At 52.7% G+C, this 18446-nt stretch overlaps 1 protein-coding gene across 1 annotated transcript in view; it reads right to left on the bottom strand.

Annotated features, from left to right (window-relative positions):
* Positions 1–423: 423 nt before the first annotated feature.
* The window catches only part of syne1b (spectrin repeat containing, nuclear envelope 1b), a 51224-nt gene continuing 33201 nt past the window's right edge, over positions 424–18446 (bottom strand). The window contains exons 96-143 of the mRNA XM_077620530.1: positions 17180–17311; positions 17006–17106; positions 16648–16801; positions 16477–16581; positions 15797–15955; positions 15528–15731; positions 15309–15410; positions 15126–15245; positions 14695–14895; positions 14340–14513; positions 14142–14273; positions 13746–13942; positions 13515–13647; positions 13265–13447; positions 13057–13206; positions 12769–12945; positions 12550–12705; positions 12328–12483; positions 12094–12264; positions 11892–12025; positions 11612–11816; positions 11349–11531; positions 11136–11282; positions 10909–11063; positions 10572–10719; positions 10407–10501; positions 10085–10319; positions 9816–10010; positions 9603–9728; positions 9223–9378; positions 8727–8885; positions 8339–8505; positions 8115–8277; positions 7608–7795; positions 7386–7536; positions 7072–7254; positions 6852–6989; positions 6505–6696; positions 6134–6428; positions 5737–5813; positions 5363–5489; positions 4937–5148; positions 4667–4870; positions 4398–4526; positions 4065–4277; positions 3824–3919; positions 3307–3371; positions 424–1733 (exon numbers count right to left, since the gene is read on the bottom strand). Coding sequence (XP_077476656.1) covers positions 1499–1733; positions 3307–3371; positions 3824–3919; positions 4065–4277; positions 4398–4526; positions 4667–4870; positions 4937–5148; positions 5363–5489; positions 5737–5813; positions 6134–6428; positions 6505–6696; positions 6852–6989; positions 7072–7254; positions 7386–7536; positions 7608–7795; positions 8115–8277; positions 8339–8505; positions 8727–8885; positions 9223–9378; positions 9603–9728; positions 9816–10010; positions 10085–10319; positions 10407–10501; positions 10572–10719; positions 10909–11063; positions 11136–11282; positions 11349–11531; positions 11612–11816; positions 11892–12025; positions 12094–12264; positions 12328–12483; positions 12550–12705; positions 12769–12945; positions 13057–13206; positions 13265–13447; positions 13515–13647; positions 13746–13942; positions 14142–14273; positions 14340–14513; positions 14695–14895; positions 15126–15245; positions 15309–15410; positions 15528–15731; positions 15797–15955; positions 16477–16581; positions 16648–16801; positions 17006–17106; positions 17180–17311 — 7680 coding nt within the window. The 3' untranslated portion in view covers positions 424–1498. The remainder of the gene's footprint in view (positions 1734–3306; positions 3372–3823; positions 3920–4064; positions 4278–4397; positions 4527–4666; positions 4871–4936; positions 5149–5362; positions 5490–5736; positions 5814–6133; positions 6429–6504; positions 6697–6851; positions 6990–7071; positions 7255–7385; positions 7537–7607; positions 7796–8114; positions 8278–8338; positions 8506–8726; positions 8886–9222; positions 9379–9602; positions 9729–9815; positions 10011–10084; positions 10320–10406; positions 10502–10571; positions 10720–10908; positions 11064–11135; positions 11283–11348; positions 11532–11611; positions 11817–11891; positions 12026–12093; positions 12265–12327; positions 12484–12549; positions 12706–12768; positions 12946–13056; positions 13207–13264; positions 13448–13514; positions 13648–13745; positions 13943–14141; positions 14274–14339; positions 14514–14694; positions 14896–15125; positions 15246–15308; positions 15411–15527; positions 15732–15796; positions 15956–16476; positions 16582–16647; positions 16802–17005; positions 17107–17179; positions 17312–18446) is intronic.

Here is an 18446-nt window from a genome sequence, read left to right as displayed (position 1 = left end):
TAAATGAAATGTACTGCATATTTATAAATCATTGTAACTTTTTTACCTGGAACTATAGACACATTAAAGAAGCCTTGTTGTATACAAAACACTTTGTAAATGAGAATAATTCTGCGTAAAAGACATTTTAGTAGTGAAAATAGCAAACCTTACGTCTCCAGCAATGCAGGTTTTCTGATGCAAAATGGCCGCCAGTTATTTATACTATCAACTCATGTAACTTGCCTCGTTCCGGTTTATGCTGACGTCACTGACAAGCGACTTGCAGTCCCATGTTCAGCTACGACGCAATTGGTGTAGATTCTGTTTAACTCTTTGGCTGCAATTGACGTCTACTAGCGATAAACAGAAACATGTCAGAAACATAAAAAAATACAAACAACAATACAATAATATGACTTATAATAAAAAAAAACAGCAAAGTTTGGGCTCAGCTGTTTTTTTTAATTTTGGGAAAGAGAAACCAGAGTCAAATCCAACCACATACACGCCTCAAAATTGAGATTTGGCTTGGCATTCATTGTTTCTGCAGCTCGCATATACATTTGTCATAACCATGATATACACACGATATACACATCATTTTCACTTGGTTAATTATTAAACAAGCATACCAAAAAATACAATAGTTTCTATCTGGTTCCATAATAGTTCATACGTTGAAAAAATAAAACGGCAAACTTTGTTCCGATGATGAGGCTCTTGAAAAATAATTTCGCCGCGCACGTTTAAAAATGGGTGCCGTCGGGAGGTGGGCGTCGTTATGTAGCTATCCTGTCGGCCATATTTAATTGCAAACCACAACAGATACCGGAAAATGGAGATGATTTTTTTAGCGCTTTGTCTGAGACCAGTGGTGTCAAAAATGTGGCACGGGGACCATCTTATCATTTTGCGTGGGCCACCAAATGAAAACATGACCTCTTTTTTGCCAACATAACATTTCTAGTCATCGATGAAAGGCCGAGGAAGACAGAAATCACAGTGCGAATGACCGTAGCGCGTGTAGTTTGTGTTTCAAAATGGCCGACAGGCCGCACATAAGTAGGACGGGTAGCGGAATGAGAGGAGGGACTCCATGCAGGTCTACAATATGTCAGCTTTACTAAGTATGATGACGAGGCGTCTCGGCCATTGGCTTGGGTGCTTTTATTTTTCAGGAGTCGCTCACGCTTCAAACAGATGTGAAATCTAGCATGATTAATGGCAGACAATAGGTTAACACCTTTGATATATTGCAAGCAATATTATTATTAAGCTGCCCCTCGTGTTGTGTTGTTGTTGATGTGTGTACACTATGAGCTATTCCTCAATACGACGGATGACATCACGTGGAGGGCGTGTCTTAAGCCCCCCCGGAATGCGTGATGATTTTTTTGGGAGGGGTAATTGAAGCAGTCCTTTAACGAGTCCCATTTTTGTCGCTTCTAACGCCAACGTTTTTTTTTAAAGGCCGCTGGCTTTTTTCCGGCTCTTCCCAAGCCCCGCCTACCGTGGACTAGACGGGCGGCGGCCCGTTGGTGTAGCTCAGCGTGGGGTAGAAGGAGTGAGCCAAGTTGTTGGACTGCACGCAGTAGTCGGCCTCGGACGGGGGCAGCAGGAAGGCCAGCAGCACCAGGAGCAGGAGCGCCAGCTGCAGGGGCAGCGCCACCCGCAGGACGCGGCGTGCCAAGGAAGGGCCGCCCGGCGCCGCTTCAGAAGGGGAGGAAGCGCACCCAGCGCCGCTGCGACACCTGCCATCACAACCACGTCAACGCCATCTTTTCCTCACATTAGCAACGTCGACATTAAATATCTCAAAATAGTTCAATTGTTTACATACATCAAATGACTATTAATGCATTTCATGACAAACTAACTCATTGGCTGGAAGTGACGTCCAATTCATTTGAAGCGCTTCAAATGGATTGGATGTCAGCAAGGGATAATGTCATTGAAATTCACAGAGGAAGGATGATTGGACGCCGCCAGATTGGGCATCCGTCGTCATTCGCTCTCAGTAATGCTAAAAAAAAATGTTGGTGTTTTGCAAGAAAGAGCAGGAATTAAATAGGACAAGAATGTATAGATGGGGGTCCTGGTAAATGGTGCATGGTCGAAAGGGGGAGGGGGGTGCAAAAGGTTTGCTGAACACCACAGAAGAAGAAATGTTTTGTTGTTCTGTGTTATAGGATTTTGAATTTCTAACACTGTTTTAATCAGCATTCAAGTCTTAATATCTTTTTTTTCAGGGTCAAAATTCAGCCCCATTGATTTTATTTTTGGCAACTGCATTTTTTGTAAAATAAATTATTTAGCAAGAGATTTTTTGTGGCCACCTTTTTTAGGACAGAATTTTTTTGCAATTCCATTTTTGGGGACAGAACTTTTCCCACAGATTTTTTTGGGGCAGAATTTTGATGCTAGATTTTGCCACCGAAAAAAAAAAAAAACAGTGTTAAAAATGAAAACCCGACTCGAGCAGATTTACTTGACCCAGCGAGACGTGAAAGGCCGATTGAAGAAACAAAGAGGTGAAATGAGTGCTGGATCTCAAAGACGAGCACGTGGTGAAACCCAAACGAGAGCCAAAACGGAGAGCCAGATCCGAAGAAAGAGAGAGAAAGAGAGCGGCCTTTTGCGCTGTTCATTGCAGACATTTGAAGGGCGGATTAGAAAGAGAAATCAAGGGGCGTGAAGGAGGGAGGGGAGGAAGTGCGCCCACTAGTGGCGTGGCGTTCTTGTTAGCTACAAAGAGAGAATTGGGAGGGCCAATCCGCTGCTTGCTAATTAGCTAGCGTTAGGTGTTCCAAAACAGGAAAGAGGAATCGGGCTGGCGGAAAGATGATGAAAGAAGTCGCTTCTTTGTTTTTCTTTTTTTTTTAAACTAGAAAACATTGAAAAAAAGAAGTAGTAATATACTTACATTCATATATTTGCCACTAGTATTTTAACAATAACATATCTTTTTATTTCTTGTTTTTAAATGAAATCCAAAATTGGAAAAAAAGTGTTGATTTTTTTTAAAGTAAAAAAAGTGGATACTTATTGATTAAATTAAATATAAATAAGGAGAATGTTCCACTTATGTTTTGAATGAATAAAAAATAAGTATTTCTCTTGTTTTGTAATTAATTTTAAGGGAATGTGTTTACATTTTGATAAATTTTATTTCTTAAGGGCATTCAGGACTAATTTTTCACATATGATATATATTATTATTATTATTATTATTTTAAAGCTGCCGTCCGACTTCCATCACCAGGGTGTGCTTCCAGCTAGCCAGCTAGCTCGCTAGCTAACGGGGGGGGGGGAGTGACTGTGTACCTTTGCTGCGGAATGTTCACGTTCACGGGACCTCCACGCCGTGACACGTTACGTTTGCCCCGCCGCTGTTTGCAATGAACGGATGGATGGGTGGGGTTGGCAGAAGGGGGCGGGGCATGGAAGAATGGGGGCAGAGGAGGTATAAAAGAAAAATTTCAGTCGAGACGGAAGCCACCGACCGCAGAAATGAAACAAAAACAAGCACTCGGCATGAGGGGGCCATCTTCGGAAGCCTTTGAAAACGTCGCCGTTTTCCACCTATTTGTGCACATAAAGCATTTGGACCTATTGAGAATTCTAGCAAATCTTTAAACTCAGATTTATGTTTGGGGGGCAAGTGAAGCAAAATATCTTGAATGAAAAAAGAATAAATCATCTAAAAATGGAATGAATGAGCAAATGGAATAAACTCCTCTTTTTCCTTTTGAAGTCAGATAATTGTCGGTATTAAAAAAAACAAATTTTAGAAGGAATGGGTTTGCAACAGTTCTAGAAAGCATAGGAAGAAGTTACTGACCGATCGGCGGCGGCTCGGGGTGCTCCTCCCCGAGGCCGGGCTCAGCGAGCCGGACCCGCTGTCCAAATCGTCCGCCGAAGACCAAGACGACAGATCCTGCGGCGGAGGAACGACACGTCAGATCGAAACCCAACCGCGGTCCGCCAAGAAGAAGAAACAGACAAGCCGCCATTTGTTTTCTGTGGCTACTTCTGACTAAAACCTTCCCAATTTGTCTTCACGTCCGTTTCTGGCTTAGCACCTGCTGACTGCCGCCGAGGTCCAGGACGACGGCCAGCTCCCTCATGTCCCGGGTGACCTCCTTGAGCAGCATCTTCAGGCGGTTTCCGATGACGTGGACCTTCTCCTTGGCCTCCAGGCAGTCGCCGCCCTGCGAGTTGACCAGCAACTGCAGCGACATGTCCTGCAGGGTGGAAACCTTCCGCTGGGAGTCCAGCAGCTCCTGGCGGATTTGCTGAAGGAGTCACGTCGCCATTATTACAAAAGAGGGTTGGATCACCATTTTGCTCTCATTGGTGATATCTTTGTAACCATCTATAAAGGTGAACGGATGGGATAAGGACGGAGAGCCTACCGCTAGCGCCTTGTGTTGCTCCCGCAGAGCGTCGCTGTCCCGGACGGGATCGACGGGGAGAAGCTGGTTGCGCCTGCGGTCGATGTTCTCCAACCACAGCAGGAGGCCGTGACTCATCTCGTGGAAGTCCTGTTCACGGTCAATGACGTCATTAGTTTTCGACAGACCCTCTGGGCTAAAATCTTTGTATTTATCTCATTTTTATTCACGGATGGAGGAAAAATGTCTATTTAAAGGCTTGGAAAGTACAGAGGCTGAATGGGGCCCACCTGACACTGCATGAGAGCTCCCTGCAACGAGGACCTCCACTCGTCCAAGGAGGCGGCCATCTGGTCCCAGCGGTTGTTCACGTCTTTGAGTTTGGCCCGCAGCTCCCCGGACTGCTCCGTGGTCTCCGAGCGCGCCAGCTCGGCGCCGCAGAGGTTGACGGACAGCACGGCGCCCTTGCGCTCGTCCCAGGCACGCTGGAGCTCCTGGACGGACGGCGAGCGCTCTTTTTATGAGGATCGCCATCGCCGTCGCCGCTGGGGCGCTCTCACCTTCAGCTTCTTGATGCGGAAGCGGAGGGTCTGGACGTCGGCACCCGGGTCCAGCCTCCGCTGGCGCTCCAGCTCGTCGGCCGCCTCCGAGAGCCAGGAGAAGACGTGGTCCAGGTCGGCGGCCAGCTGGCGGCGCCGCTGGCGGTTCTGCTTGCCGCGGAACTCCTCGCTCAGGTCCCGGGCCTGCAGGAGCTCCCAGCGCTCGATCACCCCTGCCGCAAAAACAAAACAAAAGCCCGACCGGCTTTCAGACCAAGACATGAAAATAATTGGGTCTCGTGCTACGTAGCTAGCCGCCGCTTTCAAGACGATAGCTTGACCAATAACAGAGGAGCAGGACTTTGACGTTGGCATCCACGAGAACAAAAACTGAGTGAACGGGCCGTGATGGAATGAGTTTGACATTGAGGAAGGGGCGTGGCTCACCGGACGCTTGGGATTCGGAGCAGGCGGGATTGGCCAATCCGGAGGCGGCGTCCTCTTCCTCTTTGAGCTCGTGGCCCATCTTCCTCACCACGTCGATGTTGCCGCGACACTCGCCCAGGAGTCTCATCTGAGGCAAATTCATCTTTTTTTGTCTGTTTCTCAATATTTGGCACAAAATTGGTATTTTTTTTAACAGGTTTCAGGGGTCGTATTGTTACAAAATCCCTTTTGCAACAAATTTGTTTTTTAAAGGTACCACTGTATATAAATAATCCATTAAAAATACAGGACAAAAACAAGACATTAAGGGTTTGTTTGGATTGTTAATCCGAGCCAATAAAATGAAATGTGATTTTTTTTTTTAAAGAACCTACGTATCCCATGTAGGAGGTATCCAGATCGACGGCGGCGGCGGCGGGTGGTGTTGGCGAGTCTGACATGGCCGCCTCCCCTATGGATAAATGGGAACATTTTATTTTGCAGGGTTAGGTTAGTTTTTTTGCCAAGGCTGTTACACAAAAGTAACTTAGTACTCTTTAGTTGGACTTGTTCATTTCAGTTTAGATCAATTTTGAGGTATTTTCAAGACTTCAACCCCTAAATTACTCATTTTACTTCCATTTTCAAGGTTCTACTTTTACAATAAGTAGTTTTTTTATGAGTTTCTTTTCCCAGCCTTCCACGTGGGAACTGCTTTTCGAAAAATCTACCTGAACTCATTTGAATTTTGGGAATTTGGGGGAAATTTTCCGCATCCCCGCCGACACGCACCTGACAAGACGGAGGCGGGGCGCGGCGGGAAGTGGCTTTCGTCGCTCCTCTCCGGGCCGCGGCTGAGGTCGTAGTCGTGGTCCCACTCCAAGGGGATGGAGTCCACGCTGGCCGGCGTGTCGCGGCCCGAGCGCTCGGCGGGCCGTGAGCGTCCCGAGGACGGCGGGGGTGAGGAGGGCGGGGCCGAGGAGGGCGAACCGTCGCCCCAGGCGGGATGCTCGCCCGACGGCCAGCCGCCCCCCTCGTCCGCCTCGCGATCCGACGGCGACGCCTCGCCATCGGCGTCCTCGGCCAGCTGCGGTGGACCAGGCGTGAGTGACGTCGGCATGTTTCTGACGGCGGGTGTTTTTATTTTTTGGCTCGGCACTCACGGGCAGGCGGACCAGCTTCTTGTAGTATCGACGGACCCGGCCGAAGACCTCGCGTCGGTAGCGCCGGAGCTCCTCCAGCTCCTCCTCGATGACGGCGGCGTCCAGCGGCTCGCTCTTCTCCAGCAGCGCCCGTCCCCGCCGGAAGATGCTCTCGATCTTGGCCGCCGTCAGCGAGATCTCCTGCTGGAACGACTGCGGCGCAGAGGTCAAAAAGGAACAGACTTGTCGTTTGTCAGGATTTACGACTTTGGAAAGGGCAACTATTTCATGTTGTTTTTTTTCAATATGATTCTAGCCATTGTCGAAGAATTGCTCATCATTTTTGTCCAAATATTTTGAAAACGGACCTTGAGCTGTTTAATTTTGGCCTGGATGTCACACTCGGAGAAGTGCTCGATGTTGGTGAGCTGCAGGTCCATCTCGGTCAACCACACCAGAATGCCGTCCCTGGCCGTCTCAAACTCCTCCCTCTGCCCGATGAAGTGCTAAGGGAGGAGGGAAGAGACGCCGTCGTCAGGGTGTGTGCCGGTGCGGGAGACCTCGGCGAGCGGATGGCCGGGCGTTTACCTTGAGGCGGCGGATGATGGCCGCCACCCGCTTCTGCAGCTCGTCCCAGCGCCGGTTGGCGGCGTGAGCCATCTCCTTCAGGGCGTCGCCGGCGTCCGTGCGGTTCTCTCGGGCCAGCCGCCGGTACTGCTTGTTCAGGAGCTCCAGCTGGGTCAGGTTCTCGTGGACCTGCCGCTGGAAGGTCTGCAAAAGCAAAGCAAACGGGCGCGCGGGTCGTCTTCAAACGGATCCGTCCGGTCCTTTCGTCCGACGCCATCTCGTTCACGCGAGCCAAATCGCTATCGCCTCAACGCAAATTCCAAATGCTTCGTTACCTCAAATTTCTTGAGTTCTTCCTTGGCTTCAGTGTACAGAACAGCCGAGGAATTGGGCAGCGCGGCCGTCTTTTCGGAAGCCGACAGCCACTCGTCCATGTGCCAAAAGTCCTCCAGGAATTTCTGCCACAAACGCCACGTCTCCTCGATCCTGCGCCGGTCAGACGGAAGCGCCGGGCTAAAATGGCCGCCGGTAGACCGGACCCGGACGAGGCCTCGTACTTGAGCCTCCTTTCGACGGAAGAGGCGCAGATGCTCCTCCATCGACGGTCCAGGCTGCGCGTGGCTCGCTGGATGGAGTCGGACTCGGCGTCGGTGGAGCAGGCGTCGCAGTCGTGCAGCAGGACCTGGCACAGGTTCAGGACCGACGCCACGCCGGTGCTGTGCTTCTCGATGTCGCTCTGAAGCTCCTTTGTCAGAAAAATAACAAAACAAACAAACACGTTGGAGGGGAGGGTTGAGAGCAAATGAGCAAATGGAGAAACCTCACAAAATGGCTGCCATGTTAATAGGGGCAAACTACAATGCATTGACATTTGACATTAAATTTTTTTCCAACATCTACTCGTGATGGGCCCATTTCAATTCGTGGAGAAAGCACGGAAACACTTTCCACCGCAATGGCCTCGGGGCAGCCGTATTGGTCAGGGCAACTTTCCCATCAAAGTCGATGCGCTGAGCACCAGCATGTTTGCGGAAAGACATTTCAAAGAGAGTCACGTTCGTCACCTGCTGAAGCTGGAGTTTGCGTTGAATGTCTTGGAAGTCGCAGGAGTCGTAGGCCACGGGCCGGGAGAGCTCGGCCTCGGCGCCGGCCAGCCACGTGCGCAGTTCGCTCATGTTCTTGTCCAGCTGCTGCACGGCCACCAGGGTTTCCCGCAGTTTCTTCTCCCTGCCCGCCACGTAGGTTAGCGGCGAGGCCGACCGCGACCGCCACCGCTACCTCTCATTACCTGGCTCCGATCAGGTCCAGGAGGTGGCGCCAGCGCTCGTCCACTTTGCCCAGCTTGTGTTGGATCTCGCCAGCCTTGTTGGGGCGGCTGGCTCGGGCCAGACGCTCCCCGAGCCGCCGGAGTTGAACCTTGTTCTCTTCGGCGACTGAAATCTCCTCCTGATAGTCCTGACCATCGATGTTTTTTTTAAAAAGAAGAAAATCGACTGGAAATGACCCCAATATGAAGTGAGGTGAAAAAGTCCAAGTCATCGTCATTTCTCGACTATTTTTGCTACGTTTTGGCTCTTTCTCATTGGCAACTAAACATTTGATGGCCTAAAAGTACTAGCATGATTCCAATTGAACACAAATTAGCATGGCGGTTAAGTTGAAGTGGAAAAAGCCACCTTGCGCAGCCTCTGGATCATCTCCTCGATGCTGACGTCGCCGTTCTGCGAGACTTTGGCCTCCGTGGCGGCCAGCCACTCGCACAGCTCCTTGTACTTGTCACCGAAGACGCTCCACTCGTTCAACTTTTCAGACACCTGCCGCCCGCGAAGAGACAGCTGCGGAGAGAGGAAGCCGCCCGCAAAAGTCAAACTGGCGCTTGCATTTCCTGTGTCACTCGATCGGGTGCAAGCATTCTGCTCAAAATCGAAAGAGGAAATCCTCTAGAAAGCCTCTATAATGTAAAGATTTTTTTTTTACATTTGTGAATTATACAACAGAAAATGGGACAAAAATATTCGTCAATTCCTTTTTTACATTCGAGTATATTTATAGTTTTAACATTTTTATTTTGAATTCATCTTCTAGATTTTCATGACATTTGAGTTTTTTTCCCCCCATTCGTTCATAAATTGTTAATAAACGAGCTTCTAGTCGTGTTCCTGGCGCGCTTACCTGGTGACAGATTTGCTCCCAGGTGCGGTGCAGCAGCTCCATTCGCTCCCGCAACACGCACAGGTCCTCGGCGCTGATGTGGCGAGACAGCGACTCTCTCAGGACGCTCAGGTGGGACAAATCGGCGGTCCAGCCTTCGAGGGCGCCCTCCAGGTCCTGAAGTAGAAAAGGGTGGATTTATATTTAGTTGCCCTACCCAAGATGGCCGCCAGATAAGCCTTGGAAGGTCTAATTGTCATTCAGAGTTGATTTCCTTCTAGTTGATTTTCAGTCACTTCCTGGTGGTAATGCCTTGTTATTTTGGCATTTTGAATTCTTGCATGAGTTGATCACGTTTTGTGTAAAAAATAAAAGGTGTAGTTAGAAGGAGGCCGGCGCACCTTGCAACGCATCAGCTGATCCTGCAGCTCGTCGTGGTGTTCGGGCAGAGGCTGAGCCAGTTGCCGTTTGAAGGCCCGCAGCTTCTCCAGCGACGCTCCGATGCCTTTGTCGCAGCGCTCCCAGTCCTGGAAGAGCAACGGTCCAGCTTTTGGTCGCTTCCGGGGGAAAACCCCGACCCGTGGCCAGTTTTTGCGGAAGAAAACTCGAGCTACCTTCAAAAGGGCGGCCAGCTCCTTCCTGCTTTCCTCAAGGCAGCCGGCGGCCCGCTTCCAACGCCGCTGGACGTCGGTCAGCTCGGCCCGCAGCGCCGCCTCGGCCGGTCCGTCGGCCGACAGCAACAGCTGTCTGCCGGCCTCCACCGTCAGGATGTAGCTGCCCTGCTGCCGCTGCACTACTTTCTCCTTCAGCTGCGATGCCAAAAGTGGCCCCGAGGGTCATTGGGAGCGAACCGTAAACGGTCCAACATCGGCGGCGATCTCACCTGGACGGCGTCCAGCATGGCACGGGCTCGCTGCAGAGGGACGGCGGTCCCGGGGCGAAGACCCTCGGCCTGCGGCTCCACGTCCAGGAGCCACTTGCGCAGCTTGTCCAGCATCTCGCGGTAGCGCCGCCATTGGCGGAGCAGGCCGTCGATGATGCCCCGCCTCTGCTGCGCGCGGCGCACCACGCCCTGCCACTGGTTACTCAGCAGCGCCAGCTTCAGGTTAAACTCCTTCCTGTGGGGGTGGCCATTTTTTCCAAGGGAGGAGAGAAAAGACCGGCTCAGTCTATCAATTGGCCCCTCCCACTCAAGGCCTACCTACCTGTCGTCCACTTGTCCCTGTTCCAACATCTTTTGCCCGTCGCTAATGATGGAGTGCAGGATCTGCTGGCGACTGAACATCTCGGCCTGGAACAACTGCGTGACCACCAAAGCTCGGGTTAAAAAACGGAGAAGGGTCTCCGCTGGGAAAGGAGCGGCGACCGACCTCGTGGGCCTTCTGTTGCTCCGTCAAAGTCTGGTAGTCGCCGGAGATTTCCACCGCCAGGTTGTGCTCCGTTTGGACCAAGAAGTCCATCCACGTCTCGCACTTCTCCAAGAAGGTTTGCTGCTGAAGCAGGAAGGACTGCAGTTTGCTGCCGGAGACCAAACGCACCGCGTTAGCATCGTTAGCGCACTTGGCGAGCTCCGATCTTCAACTTTAGACTCAGTTTAAAAAAAAAAGATTTTTCTTTTTCTTTTCCTCACAAGGTTCGTGAGGGGTGGTGCTGGAGCTTATCCCAGCCACCAGGTTCTGGTTCTAAGGGCTCTAAGGGGTCACCAACCTGAATCTCTCAGTGGTCTGCGCCGAAGCTGCCGTCCAGTTACGGTTGAGGTTCTGCACGCGTTTGATCTCGCCGTCGTTGAGCGGGAGCCGGTAACCCAGTTCGTTGAGCCGCTCCAATTCCGGCGCCGCACCGCTGAATTTCATCATCAGCCGCTGCGCAAAGAAAGACCTAGCCGTCACTGGCGTCCGAGATGGGGCTCGGCCCCCCGCCCGTTCGCGGCAAACCTTGAGATCCCCCATGCGTTCTTGGATGAGGGCGGTCTCGGTAGAGCCGTTGGGATCCGGCGCGCCCAGAGCCTCCTGGGCTTCCGCCACCCAGCCCGCTAAAGCGTCCAGCTGCCGGTTGAAGGTCTCGTAGTCCAGGACGCCGGTCTGGACGTCAAATTCGAGGTCGGCCATATGATCGGAGAAGAATCGGAGAGAGGCCAATTTCCGTACCTGCAGCGTGACGAGTTGCCTGTTGAGCGCCTGCTCCACCGCCGCCAGGCGCTGAGCCAGCGCCAGGTGGTCCGACTGAATGGCGGAGGCGCTGGGCGTGTCCACCTGCTGCTTCAGCTGTTCTCCCAGCTCCCGGAGAACCTGCAGGGAGGCCTCCACCGGGGCTTGGGACCGGAGAACCTCCTGCGGCACCCGCGAGAGCCCCGTTGGCGACGTCTCCCCCAAAAGACGGCGGCGGAAGCGCGAAAGCGGGGCGTCCTCACGTCGCGTCTCCGAATCCAGCCGCTCACGTGCTCGTCCGCCACGTCCTCGCCGCAGGCCGCCTCCAGCAGCCGCTCGGCTTTCTCCTCCTGGAGCAGGACGGCGGCGGAGGTCTGGCGGAGAAGGTCCTCGTAGCTTTCCCACAATTGCTGGAGAGCCTTGCTGCTCCTCAGACGTTCGGATATCTCCTCCAGGAGTCCGGACCACCTGAGGAGGACCACGAGCGGTTCTTGAGGAGAAACCACCCAGAGAAGCGTTTGGAGATGTTTTGTGGCTCCAAACCTGGCGTTGGCGTCGTCCAGGGCACGGCGGAGGGAATCCGACACGGACGGGTGACACTCTTTCAGCAGCTGCTGGGTGACGGCGGCCAACTTCCTCAGACTGCTCTCCTGCTTCTCCAGCTCTTCCCGCAAAGTCTGCGCCGACGGACGGACGGCGAGGTTGAACGGACGCTCGTCGGAGGACGGAAAGCCGGCGGGCCCACCTGTAGGCCTCGCGCCCGCTGCCGGACGGCCTCTAAAGAACCGGCGAGGAGACGGAAGCGGGACACGGAATATCGTCCCTCCGTCAGGTAGCCGTTGATCTCCTCCGACGCCCGTTTGTAAAGGCTCCACTGGTCCGACGCAGACGTCAGGGTGATCTTCAGCTGGACCATCTGCGCGGACGGATCGCGTTCAGTGTGCGATTGGGCCCGGAAGGAAGAGAGATAAAAAGCTACCAGGTGGTCCAGGTTGGCCCAGGTGTGGTTGACGCCCTGGAGCGTCTCCATGACGATAGCGCAGGCCTCGTCGGTCTTGTTCTGGACCAGAGCGCAACCCTGCTCCTCCACCCGCTCCAGTTCCTTTTCTTTGCTCCTCAGAAGCTCCTCCATTTCCTGGAAGATCCGTTTCACCTTTAAACCTCGGGCCGGAAACTTTGAGGCGCCATCCGGAAGACCCACCTGGCACTCCTTCAGCGCGTTCTGCACCGTAATCAGGTCCTCCATCCCGTGTTTCCTCTTCAGCCGTTCTTCTTGACTCGCCATCCAGGACTTGAGGCTCTGAACGCTCCTCTCGTACTCGATCCACATCTGCAGCAGGTTCTCCAGGAACTGGATCTGGAGGAAACGGCGTCCTGGGTTTCGTCCGCCACGGAAGGCGACTTTGGAGGAGGCGCTCACCTGCTGGTTGACGCGGCCTTGCAAGATCTGCCAGCGTCTGTTCATGGTGCCCAGACGCTCGGCAAAATCTGTCTTGTCGCTCCGCTTGCCCTCCGCGTCGCGTCCGCTCAAGTGCGGCACCGATTGGTTGATGTAGTCCACCGTCAACTGCTTGCAGCTTAAATCCACCCTGAAGCACTTCAGGTAAAAAAAAAAACGTTGATAGCCCATTATTAGTCAGTTCTTGTCGATTTCGGGTCGCTTTCTGTTGACTACTGACGGAGGTCGACCACCTTATGCTCCGCCCACCTTGTATTTTTGCAAGCAGTCCTGAATCATGTGAGATCCCACGGCGCTCTTGAGGTTTTCTTCGTCCTCCTCCATGATGTTCTCCATCAGCGAGATCCAGTTGAAGAGCTCCGAGAAGGCGTGATGGGAGGCCAGCTTCTCCATTTGGATCTGGAACCAAACCAGATGAGAAAACAACCTGCGGAAAAGTGGCCGCCGTCCACGCTACCTGGTGAAGCTTCTCTTGCACCACCGGCATGCGCGTGAAGAGTTCGCTCCAGCGATTGTCGATGCGGGCCAGGTCCGAGCGCAGCGCCACCGTGTCGGCCTTCTTCAACCTCAGGAGCTGGCTGCCCTCGGAGACGGCGGAGGTCTTCAGCTCCGACTTGCTCTCCGCTTCCTTGCAAAACTCCTGCGGAAACGCGCTGGTTTGAAAACGCCGGGGCGCCGGCCAGGCCATCCGGATTCCGCCGCCTCACCAGGAAGGCGGAGAGGTGGTCCCGGATGGTCTCCAAGTCCTGCGGGACCAGAACCGCTTGGGTGTTCCAGAATTCCAGACGTTCCAGAGCGGACTGTAGCCATTGGTCCAGCTCGCCGCACTGCTTCTGATACCTGGACGCGAGGACAACCTTACAACCTGGACGTTTGGTTTCGGCGTCAAATTTTTGACGGAGTTTGAGGAGCGCTAAGCGTCTGCCAGGGTCCCTGACCTGGTCCAGTGCTTGAGGATGGCCTCCAGGTGCTGCAGTTCCTTGTTGACCTTGTTGGTGTTGTCCAGCCAGCGTTCGCCGAGGACGGCCAGTTGATTCTCCAGAGCCGGGCAACACACGCACAGCAGGAGGTGCTTGCCTTCGCCCAGGACCTGCTGCAGTTTGTATTGGTGCTCCACCAGCTTCCCCTTCAGCCCCTTTGGAGATGGTGGAAGAAGGAGGAGCTCCACATGATTCACTCACGATACTTAAGAATAACAAATACCGTATTTTCTCGCATATTAGGAGACCCTGCTTGCTAGCGTTGCGCCATTACTTAGCATCAACGTGGTCATCGATTTTTGAAAAACGTTCGGTATCGGAAGGCAAAAACTGAAGAAAAAAAATCAGTTGTACCTGATAGAGCGATATCCGTTCGGCTAACGTTTCTTGGGTCTCCTCCACCAATCCCACCACGGGGATTCCTTCCTCCGTTTCCTCCAGATGGGCATCCAGGCTTTGGTAGTCCTGCGCCAAGCGGCGCCACGTCTGAAACATGATCCCAAAACGTCAGCAGGAGAAGCGGTTGGTGGGCCAGCGTTGCCACGGTCTGACCTCCAAAATGGCCTCCAGCTCCACGCCTTTGGCGTGCGCCTGGCGGAGGACGCTCTGACCCTGCTTCAGTGTCTCCTCCAGCAGCCGCCTCTCCTCGGGAAGCATCAGGGCGCTGATTTTACCGTAGTACGTCTCCGTCAAAATGATGTGTGACTCCAGACCTTGGAAAAACTCCTAAAATTTGAATCAAAAACGGCAGAAGTGAGTCATTTTAAAGCAGGTCCATCCAAAGGCTCCAAAATAATAAAAAAGTAAATAAAAAAACAAAAATATATATTTTCTTAAGGAATAAATAATGAATGAATTAAAAAAAACAATGACTACTAAAAATAATCAAATCCCGCTATGGTCTGACCTTGTGTTTGTCCAGGTGAGCGCAGACCTCCTCCGCCGAACCGGCCACGATCCTGCGGTCGGCGGCCATCTTGCCCTTGGCCGTGTCCAGCAGGTCGTTGAGGTCCTGCAGGGCGCGCTCGTACTGGCACTTGAGCGCCTCGTTTTGCTTCAGGCCGCTGCGCCGGGAGCCCACCGTCATGGCCAGCTCCTCGTAAGCGTCCTGAACAAAAGCCGCGGTCGTCTCACCACATTTTTACACACTCGTGTCGTTCTTGGTGGTGTGTACGCTAACATTTTCAGCTCCTCCTCCGTCATTCGTAGACGGATCGCTATGAAATTCGGTAGGGAGATTCTACGCATGCATACACGTTAATCCTCGGAGCCCGATTTTTGATTGAAAGTACGATTGGCGTTTCTATGGTCCGAGAACCGGACCTTCTGTGGCCTCACCTGAAGCTTGAGTATTTTATCTGTTGAAATTGAATGGGCTTGCAGCGCCGCTCCACTGCTCTTCACTTCCGCGATCTTCTGCTCGAGCGCCTTCAAGTCGTTTTCCGCCTGGGCGACCACCTGAACGGAGACCTGGTCAATGTGACGGGAAGCGCGCGGTGGACGGACGGACGGACACGCTACCTGGAGCTGTTCCGAGGCCGGCCTGTCCGCGGCTTGGGCTAGACCTTGCAGGACCTGGCACTTGGTCTCCGATAGAGCTGTCTGGACTAGCTGCACTTCGGTCTGCGTTTGGAACAAAAGTGTTTATGAGGGATAGCGATGGAGATCCAATCATTTCATCGTCTGAAATTAAAAACTCTTTAGTTAGCTTTCCGGGCTTAAGTAGGGCTAAAGGCTAACCTGATAGGCTGCCAGTTGCTGAGTCCTAGTCCTCAGTCGGTCCCGACTTTGAGCCAGAGCGGCGCCGGCGGCTCCCAGTCTCTCTTTCAGGCAGTCCAGATTGTCCTCCAGCAAGGCTCCTTCCTCCCGCCTTGAGCAGTCGGCCAGCAAAGTCCGGCTGCGCGACACCTCCCCCTCTACCCGAGTCAGATCGCTCGCCAGCATCTGCGGGAGAAGCCGTGAACCAGCGCCCGGGCGGGAGCAGCGTTTTTCCCGGGAGGCGAGCGGACCTCCTGCTTTCGTAGCTGAGCCTCCGCGTCGTCGGCCGACGCGGGCCAGTCCCACGATGCCGCGTTCTCCACGCCGTCCAGCCAAGAGGACGTGGACGACACGGCCGCGTAGAGCTGGTGCTCCATCTCGGACGCTGGCGTCGGGGAGCCGTCGCCTGCCTGTGAACGGAGAGGTGGCGGAAATTTACACGACTGGCGGAAATGTTGAACTCCTTTGGCCACGGTTGATTGGACGTCTCGCGCCGTCAATGACAACCAAAGTCACCATATTAGGGTAAATGCGCATTTAGTGGGTGGCACAGACAGTGTTAACTCTTTGACTTCCATTGATGAGGATAAAAGCCCAATCCATTTGATCTGTCTAAATGGACTGGACGTCTATTACTGTCAATAGTAGCCAATGAGTTATTGGTACATGAATTAGGTGTAAACCGCATCCATATATTTGTCAAGTACGTGTCAATGTAAATATGCAGATACTGTATCAGGTACAGATATACAGATGCAGATAATGCATGGACGCCAGGACGGACTAATCATCAATTGGAAAACACAACTGTCATTCGGTCTGGTTGTTGATCCAGCAAAAAAAAAATACATACAACAATATTTTTGCAGACTACAGAAAAAAAATGGTGGGTCTGTTTATGCATTTTGACATAGATTTTAAATCTTTTTACCTCAGGTTTTTGTAGAGTCCGCCTAAAGTTGTCATAAAGAGTCTCGAGCGTCGAGGCATCCGCTTGGAGTTGCTCTTTTAAAAGCGGCGCTCCGCACGAATAGCCCTGCGAGACGCAAAGAAAATGACAAATTCCTGACTTTTTGGGGGGTCGACGAAGGGGCTCGTGTACCGTGTGCTGGCGGTCCTGCTCCAGGTTCTTCTGCAAGAGCTGCGTTTTGCTTTGGAGCTCCTGCCGCAGACTCTCCCACCGCCCCCTCATTTCTTGGCGGGCGGCTTCGGCCTCCTTCTGGGCCAGGGCCTGGCTGGAAAAGGGCTCCGACGTTCTGCAGCCGGCAAAAAAGTCATGACAAACTTCATCCTCATTTGAAACCCTAACCCTGGACTCAAATCTAAATCCGATTTTAGAAATTGAAAAATCCACATTCCAAGCAAATGAACGAACAGTCCCCCCTTCAAACAACGGAAAGTGTCCTGAAATCAATAGGAAGTGACCCAAAACCAAGAGGACGGACGGCTAATTTGTTTACGTGGAAGTGGCCGGCGACGCCTGGCGAATGAGGATCTCCTCCCCGCGGCTGGCCACCGACTGAAGCAACTTCTTCTGCTCGGCCAGCTGCTCCTCCAGCTCCTGCGTGAAAAATAAGTAAAACGGCGGGCTTCTTGCGTCCATTTGAGCCGCTTAGCGACCGGTGCAAATGTACCCTTTGACTCTGAAGGGTGTCCCGGTGCTGTTGGGAACGCGCGTTCCGAGCTTCCGCCACCCAGTCCTGGACGCCGGGGCTCTGAGACAGAGACGAGTCCGACTCGCCGTCCTCGGTCTCCAGCGCGGAATCCTGTGGATTGCAATGACCGTGCCATTAGGGAAAATTTGCCGACTGTCGATATTTGTTATTATTTGGGCTCAGTGCATGTTAGGTTTTCAGAACATTTGGGGATGGGATATGTCAGTTTTTCCAAAAAAGCGCAGCATTTTTCAACCTTTTTGCCATTTTAGTCCGCTCGTCTAACCCCGCCCACCCCCGGAGATGATTTGTACAAGCAAAATAAATACGCTACGTGCAAAAACATCAGATCTGGGAACGCGGCGACCTGGTGGGGTGCCCTGGAAAGCGACGAGACAAAAACAAAATCAAGCAAGGTGACCTGCACGCGGTTTTGTTTGTGCTCCTGCAGCATCTTCTGCAATTCCAATAGGCCTCCCTTGAGCGCGCGCAGCCGCCCGGCCAGCCGCTCGGCCTCGGGCCACGGCGGCTGGGACAGCTCCGAGAGGGCTCGGACCCTCTCCTCGATGTCCTGCAGCGTGTTCTGCAGCAGCAGGAAGAGAGAGGCCAGCTCGAACATGGCGCCGCCATTGGCCGAGGCGGGGGCCTCTCCACGAGCAGGGGGGAGGCTTTCCCCGTCGCCCTCCGAGCCGGGCTATTCCGCCGCCGCGCCAATCCCCCCCGTCGCCATCCGTCAAAAGCGTGGCCGACGGAAGAGAAATGTCAGCCGTCCTGGGCCGTATGTCGGCTCAACGCGAGGCTTTGCGGCGGCGTAATCTTCTTAAGGGAGGCGTTCGTCCCGCTAAGACCTTCTCCAGGACGCCTTTGACCCGCTCAGGAGTCCATTTGTAAAGCGGCCCAGGAGATCCTTTACCATTTGGAAAAGCTTCCTCCTGCGCATTTTTTTCAAACCAGTTTGCGTCTGGATTTGTACGACGGAGAAAAAAAGGCAGTGCAAGAAAAGGGCAAAAAAAGAAAAAAATGCCGGAATAAAGATGTGACATTGCTAGGCTGATGTTGTAATACGATGAGATGAAAATCACAATGTTTCAGTCGTAATAGTGCAAAAAAATAAAGTCAAAGTAATATAAGGATATTATAAGTACTACTATCAAATAAACCAGTCATACTATAAAAATGAAGTCGTAATAGTATGAGGAAAAAAGTCAAAATACTATAAGATTAAAGTAGTATAAAAAAACTATAA

Source organism: Stigmatopora argus, chromosome 15 (assembly GCF_051989625.1).
Source record: "Stigmatopora argus isolate UIUO_Sarg chromosome 15, RoL_Sarg_1.0, whole genome shotgun sequence".
NCBI classification, from domain to species: domain Eukaryota; kingdom Metazoa; phylum Chordata; class Actinopteri; order Syngnathiformes; family Syngnathidae; genus Stigmatopora; species Stigmatopora argus.
Note: the sequence above shows the minus strand (reverse complement) of the source record. Positions and strands in the feature narration are given on the sequence as shown.